A 7,500-nucleotide genomic window follows, 5' to 3' on the forward strand; every position below is an offset into this window, starting at 1 on the left:
TTGACAGTACAAGGTAACCCCACTAATGCTGGTGTTATGCACCCAGTATACTCTTTACTCTTTTACTTGTTTCAGTCATTTGACTGCGGCCATGCTGGAGCACCGCCTTTGGTCGAGCAAATCGACCCCAGGACTTATTCTTTGTAAGCCCAGTACTTATTCTATCGGTCTCTTTTGCCGAACCACTAAGTGACGGGGACGTAAACACACCAGCATCGGTTGTCAAGCAATGCTAGGCGGGACAAACGCAGACATATATATATACATATATACGACAGGCTTCTTTCAGTTTCCGTCTACAAAATCCACTCACAAGGCATTGGTCGGCCCGGGGCTATAGCAGAAGACACTTGCCCAAGATGCCACGCAGTGGGACTGAACCCGGAACCATGTGGTTGGTTAGCAAGCTACTTACCACACAGCCACTCCTGCGCCTATATATATATATATATATATTCCGTAAATTATCATCATCACCATTTAATGTCTGCTTTCCATGCTGGCATGGGTTGGACAGTTTGACGGGAGCCATGAAACACTAGCAGAATAACAAACATAAGGGACAAAATAAAGTGGAGGTGGAGGGTTAGGGTTAAGGTTAGGGAGTTAAGATAGAAAAAAAATTTTTTTTTTTTTTTTCAGACTTACTTTCTCCACATGGAAGAGAACATAGAAAACGTCACATAGCCCAGCTTCTCGCCACCAGCACACCGGAACAACATGCTTTTCCAATAAAGAGGAAAATTAAGGGCCTGCAAAAGAAAAAAAAAAAAGACACATGAATACAAGGGAGATATAAATAAGCAAATATATTTATAGATAATTTAATATAGGTGCAGGAGTGGCTGTATGGTAAGTAGCTTGTTTACCAACCACATGGTTCCGGGTTCAGTCCCACTGCGTGGCACCTTGGGCAAGTGTCTTCTACTATAGCCTCAGGCCGACCAAAGCCTTGTGAGTGGATTTGGTAGACGGAAACTGAAAGAAGCCCATCGTATATACAATATATATCATCATCATCATCATCATCATCATTTAGCGTCCGTTCTCCATGCTAGCATGGGTTGGACGGTTCAACTGGGGTCTGGGGAGCCCAAAGGCTGCACCAGGCCAGTCAGATCTGGCAGTGTTTCTACAGCTGGATGCCCTTCCTAACGCCAACCACTCCGAGAGTAGTGGGTTGATTTATGTGCCACCGACACAGGTGCCAGACGAGGCTGGCGAACGGCCACGCTCGGATGGTGTTTTTATGTGCCACCGACACAGGTGCCAGACGAGGCTGGCAGACGGCCACGCTCGGATGGTGTTTTTATGTGCCACCGACACAGGTGCCAGATGAGGCTGGCAGGTGCCAGACGAGCTGGCAGACGGCCACGCTCGGATGGTGTTTTTATTGCCCCGACACAGGTGCCAGATGAGGCTGGCGGACGGCCACGATCGGATGGTGTTGTTACGTCCCCAAAGCACGGAGGCCAGTCTATGCGGTACTGGCTACGGCCACGTTCGGATGATTTTCTTGTGTGCCACCGGCACTGGTACCACAAGATACAAATTCCATTTATGTTCATCTATTTTGATTTGTTTTGATTTGATTTGATTTTCACTTGCCTCAACAGGTCTTCACAAGTGTCACTTGCCTCAACAGGTCTTCACAAGTGTCACAAGAAGGAAGGTATGCACAGGTGGACTGTCTGCGTCGCCGGGTCTTCGGATGGTGTCTTTATGTGCCACGACACAGGTGCCAGATGTGGCTGGCGAACGGCCACGATCGGATGGTTTTTGTGTGCCACCGGTACTGGAACCACAAAGATACAAATTCCATTGATGTTCATCTATTTTGATTTGGTTTGATTTTCACTTGCCTCAACAGGTCTTCACAAGTGTCACGCGTGTCACACACTTGCCTCAACAGGTCTCCACAAGTGTCACACACTTGCCTCTGCCTCAACAGGTCTTCACAGTGTCACACACTTGCCTCTGCCTCAACAGGTCTTCACAAGTGTCATAAGAGGGAAGGTATGCACAGGTGGACTGACTACGTCGCCGGGTCTTTGGATGGTGTTTTTATGTGCCACCGACACAGGTGCCAGGTGAGGCTGGCGAACGGCCACGATCAGATGGTGTTTGTTGTGCCCACAGCACGGAGGCCAGTCGATGCGGTACCAGCTACGGCCACTTCGGATGGTTTTCTTGTGTGCCACCGGTACTGGAACACAAAGATACAAATTCCATTGATATTCATCTATTTTGATTGGTTTGATTTTCACTTGCCTCAACAGGTCTTCACAAGTGTCACACACTTGCCTCAACAGGTCTTCACAAGTGTCATAAGAGGGAAGGTATGCACAGGTGGACTGACTACGTCGCCGGGTCTTCGGATGTGTCTTTATGTGCCACCGGCACAGGTGCCAGATGAGGCTGGCGAACGGCCACGATCGGATGGTAATGGTGTTTTTATGTGCCACCGACAGGTGCCAGATGAGGCTGGCAGGTGCCAGACGAGGCTGGCAGACGGCCACGCTCGGATGGTGTTTTTATGTGCCACCGACACACAGGTGCCAGATGAGGCTGGCGGACGGCCACGATCGGATGGTGTTTGTTACGTCCCCAAAGCACGGAGGCCAGTCTATGCGGTACTGGCTACGGCCACGTTCGGATGATTTTCTTGTGTGCCACCGGCACTGGTACCACAAGATACAAATTCCATTTATGTTCATCTATTTTGATTGTTTTGATTTGATTTGATTTTCACTTGCCTCAACAGGTCTTCACAAGTGTCACTGCCTCAACAGGTCTTCACAAGTGTCACAAGAAGGAAGTATGCACAGGTGGACTGTCTGCGTCGCCGGGTCTTCGGATGTGTCTTTATGTGCCACCGACACAGGTGCCAGATGTGGCTGGCGAACGGCCACGATCGGATGGTTTTCTTGTGTGCCACCGGTACTGGAACCACAAAGATACAAATTCCATTGATGTTCATCTATTTTGATTTGGTTTGATTTTCACTTGCCTCAACAGGTCTTCACAAGTGTCACGCGTGTCACACACTTGCTCAACAGGTCTCCACAAGTGTCACACACTTGCCTCTGCCTCAACAGGTCTTCACAAAGTGTCACACACTTGCCTCTGCCTCAACAGGTCTTCACAAGTGTCATAAGAGGGAAGGTATGCACAGGTGGACTGACTACGTCGCCGGGTCTTTGGATGGGTTTTTATGTGCCACCGACACAGGTGCCAGGTGAGGCTGGCGAACGGCCACGATCAGATGGTGTTTGTTGTGCCCACAGCACGGAGGCCAGTCGATGCGGTACCAGCTACGGCCACTTCGGATGGTTTTCTTGTGTGCCACCGGTACTGGAACCACAAAGATACAAATTCCATTGATATTCATCTATTTTGATTTGGTTTGATTTTCACTTGCTCAACAGGTCTTCACAAGTGTCACACACTTGCCTCAACAGGTCTTCACAAGTGTCATAAGAGGGAAGGTATGCACAGGTGGACTGACTACGTCGCCGGGTCTTCGGATGGTGTCTTTATGTGCCACCGGCACAGGTGCCAGATGAGGCTGGCGAACGGCCACGATCGGATGGTGTTTGTTGTGCCCACAGCACGGAGGCCAGTCGATGCGGTACTGGTTCGGCCACGTTTGGGTGGTTTTCTTGTGTGCCACCGGCACTGGTACCACAAAGAATACAATTCCACTGATGTTCATCTATTTTGATTTGTTTTGATTTGATTTGATTTTCACTTGCCTCAACAGGTCTTCATAAGTGTCACAAGAAGGAGGTATGCACAGGACTGACTACGTCCCAGGTCGGGGCCACGGGTTATGGCTGACTAGTCTTGCCGGTCTTCTCATGCACAGCATACTTCCATAGGTCTCGGTCTCTAGACATTTCCTTAGTGAGACCTAAAGTTCGAAGGTCGTGCTTCACCACCTCGTCCCAGGTTTTCTGGGTCTACCTCTTCCACAGGTTCCCTCCACTGCTAGGGTGTAGCACTTTTGCACACAACTATCTTCAGCCTTTCTTGTCACATGACCATACCAGCGCAGCCGTCTCTCTTGCACGCCACAACTGACGCTTCTTAGGTTCAGCTTTTCTCTCAAGGAACTTACACTCTGACGATTATGACACTGACATTACACATCCATCGGAGCATACTGGCTTCATTTCTTGCGAGCTTACGCATATCCTCAGCAGTCACGGCCCATGTTTCACTACCATGTAGCATGGCTGTACGTACACATGCATCATACAGTCTGCCTTTTACTCTGAGCGAGAGGCCTTTTTCACCAGCAGGGGTAAGAGCTCTCTAAACTTTGCCCAGGCTATTCTTACTCTAGCAGTTACACTTTCAGCACACCCACCCCCGCTACTGACTTGGTCTCCTAGGTAGCGGAAGCTATCAACTACTTCTAGTTTGTCTCCCTGGAACGTGGCAGAAGTTGGTCTCTGCATATTTCCAGTGTTTATTGCTCCTGAGCATTTGCCACAGACAAAAACTATTTTCCTAGTTAGCCTTCCTTTGACATTGCTGCCCTCTTATGTGTCCATAGCTTACACTTGGTGCATCTTATAGAGTTTCTACCTACACCTTTTTTACAGATCGAGCAGGGCCATCTACCTGAAGGCGTTGTGTGATTGATCTACCTTCCTACTTATTAGAACTTTGGTTTTGGCTAGGTTGATTCTAAGGCCCTTCGATTCTAATCCTTGTTTCCACACCTGGAACTTCTCCTCCAGTTCTGATAGTGACTCAGCAATTAGAGCAAGGTCATCAGCATAGAGGAGCTCCCAGGGGCAACCTGTCTTGAATTCCTCCGTTATTGCCTGGAGGACTATGATAAATAGGAGGGGACTGAGGACTGAGCCTTGGTGGACCCCAACCTCTACCCGGAATTCTTCACTGTACTCGTTGCCCACCCTCACCTTACTAGCAGCGTCTCTGTACATGGCTTGCACAGCTCTCACCAACCATTCTTCTATCCCTAGTTTCCTCATTGACCACCAGATAAGGGACCGGGGGACCCTGTCAAAGGCTTTCTCCAAGTCAACAAAAGCCAGGTACAAGGGCTTATCTTTGGCTAGGTATTTCTCCTGCAGCTGTCTTACCAGGAATATAGCATCAGTAGTACTTTTCCCTGGCACGAACCCAAACTGCATATCATCTAAGGTAACTCTCTCTCTAATTTGGGCTACAACCCTCTCCGTAACCTTCATTACCTGATCCAGCAGCTTGATGCCCCTGTAGTTATTTGTCTCTAGGGCGTCGCCTTTACCTTTGTAGCAGTTGACTATTATGCTGCTACACCAGTCATTGGGTATGACCCCCTCGTGTATCACCTGGTTAACTATACGGGTGACTAAGCTATAGCCGACACCACCAGATATTTGAGCATCTCTGCAGTAATTCCTGATGGGCCTGGGGCTTTCCCTGTTTTCATGCTTCTAATTGCCTTATCTACTAAGGAACTGTTAACTCAGATTGCTGGTCCCTCTGTTGGGTCGACATTCGGCAGACTCTCTTTATCCCATTCATTTTCTTCATTCAGCAACCTATCATAGTGGCGTCTCCAAGTCTCTCTCTTTGCACCCTCATTAAGTGCAAGTGAACCGTCCTCCTTGCGAACACATTTCTCTCCTATCACGTCACGATTCTCTCTCACACACTGTCTTGCAACACGAAATACCTCAAGTCTTTCATCCTCACGACGCAGGACATTGGCAAATTTTTCCTTCTCTGCTTCCCCTCTGGCTAGATAGACCTGTCTCCTGGCTTCCCTTCTGGCAGACTGATACACTCCCTGCTACCACCGTTCTTCCAGGCCTTCCAAGCCTGTTTCTTTTGTCTAATAGCCCTGTCAACAATATTGTTCCACCACCACGTTATTTTGGGTCTAAGGGGACTTTGCACCAGCCACAGATCTGGTCAGCGGCTTTCAGCAGGTTGTCCCTCAGAAGCGTCCAGTTGTCTTCTACCCCATGCGTAGCTATACTCCCTTCCATTTCGTCTAAAGCTTCAAATAACATATCTCTAAATCTCTGTCCATTCGCAGGGTCTTTAAGCTTCCAGACCCTTCTTCTCCATGTTGGTCGTCTTCTAGTCGCCCTCTTAGTCCTGATCCTAAAGTCACTAACTACCAGTCTATGTTGTGGGGTGCATTCTTCACTTGGGAAGGTTTTGGCATTTATAAGCAGCCATCTTTCCCTTTTTCTGGCAAGGATGTAGTCGATTTGGCTAGTATGCCGGCCCGATCGGTAGGTGACCAGGTGGCTTGTTGGTTTCCTGAAGTTAGTGTTGCAAATCATAAGACTATTCGCATCGCAGAACTCCAGCAGCCTGGTTCCCTCCTCGTTGGGGACCATAACCGTAGCCTCCATGCACGCCATGGAAGCCCCCAGCACGTCGTCCAACATGCCCATTGAAGTCACCAGCCACAAAGAGAAGGTCTCTGTCGTTCGTCAATGATGTGTCTGCAGTAGGGTGTCATAGAAACAGTCTTTCTGTCCATCAGGTAGCCCTGGCTGAGGGGCATAGGCCGATATAATAGTTGCTAAACTATGGTGGAGCACTAATCTAATCTTAATTATTCTGTCACTTACTCTGACTACCTCGATTACCTTATCTAACCCATTTTTCGGCGATAAGCATGCCCACACCCCCGACTCCGTCAGTATTCCCAGCCCAGAAAATCTTGTACCTCTGTCCTTTGCCTGTGAGGAACCTAGCAGAACCTCCTCTCCACCTCACTTCTTGAATGCAGCATATATCAACCCACCTCCGTTCAAGCAATTCAACTATCTCGCCAGATCTGCCTTTCAGTGTGCCGACGTTGAGGGTGCCAACCCTATATTATATATATATATATATATATGTGTGGTGTGGTGTGTGGTAAGTAGCTTGTTTACCACCACCATGGTTCCGTTTCAGTCCACTGCGTGGCACCTTGGGCAAGTATCTTCTACTATAGCCTCGGGCTGACCAAAGCCTTGTGAGTGGATTTGGTAGACGAAACTGAAAGAACCTGTCGTATATATGTGTGTGTATATATATATATATATATAATATATATATATATATATATATGTATGCGTTGTGTGTTTGTGTGTCTGTGTTTGTCCCCCTAGCATTGCTTGACAACCGATGCTGGTGTGTTTTATGTCTCCGTTACTTAGCGGTTCGGCATAAGAGACCAATAGAATAAGTACTGGGCTTACAAAAGAATAAGTCCCAGGGTCGAGTTGCTCGATTAAAGGTGGTGCTCCAGCATGGCCGCAGTTAAATGACTGAAACAAGTAAAAGAGTATACAACGTTACAAAAGAGCCACCAACAGTTTCATGCAATAGGATGCATTAAAACTACAAATGGCTTCTTTGTAATATTCTGTTAAATGATATTCATCACCAGATGTTAATGTTTTTTTGTTGATTGTACCTATGATGGAACCGTAATATATATATATATAATATATTGTATGATACAAACAAGAAGAC

At 47.7% G+C, this 7,500-nt stretch overlaps 1 protein-coding gene across 6 annotated transcripts in view; it reads right to left on the reverse strand.

The window, feature by feature from the left end:
• The window catches only part of LOC115223875 (serine/threonine-protein phosphatase 2A regulatory subunit B'' subunit beta-like), a 251,862-nt gene that overhangs the window by 61,457 nt on the left and 182,905 nt on the right, over positions 1-7,500 (reverse strand). For all 6 annotated transcript variants that reach the window (XM_029794580.2, XM_036512676.1, XM_036512679.1 and 3 more), the window contains one exon: positions 649-752. In XM_029794580.2, the coding sequence (XP_029650440.1) occupies positions 649-752 (104 nt within the window). The remainder of the gene's footprint in view (positions 1-648; positions 753-7,500) is intronic.

This window comes from Octopus sinensis, linkage group LG24 (genome assembly GCF_006345805.1).
Source record: "Octopus sinensis linkage group LG24, ASM634580v1, whole genome shotgun sequence".
Lineage (NCBI taxonomy): Eukaryota > Metazoa > Mollusca > Cephalopoda > Octopoda > Octopodidae > Octopus > Octopus sinensis.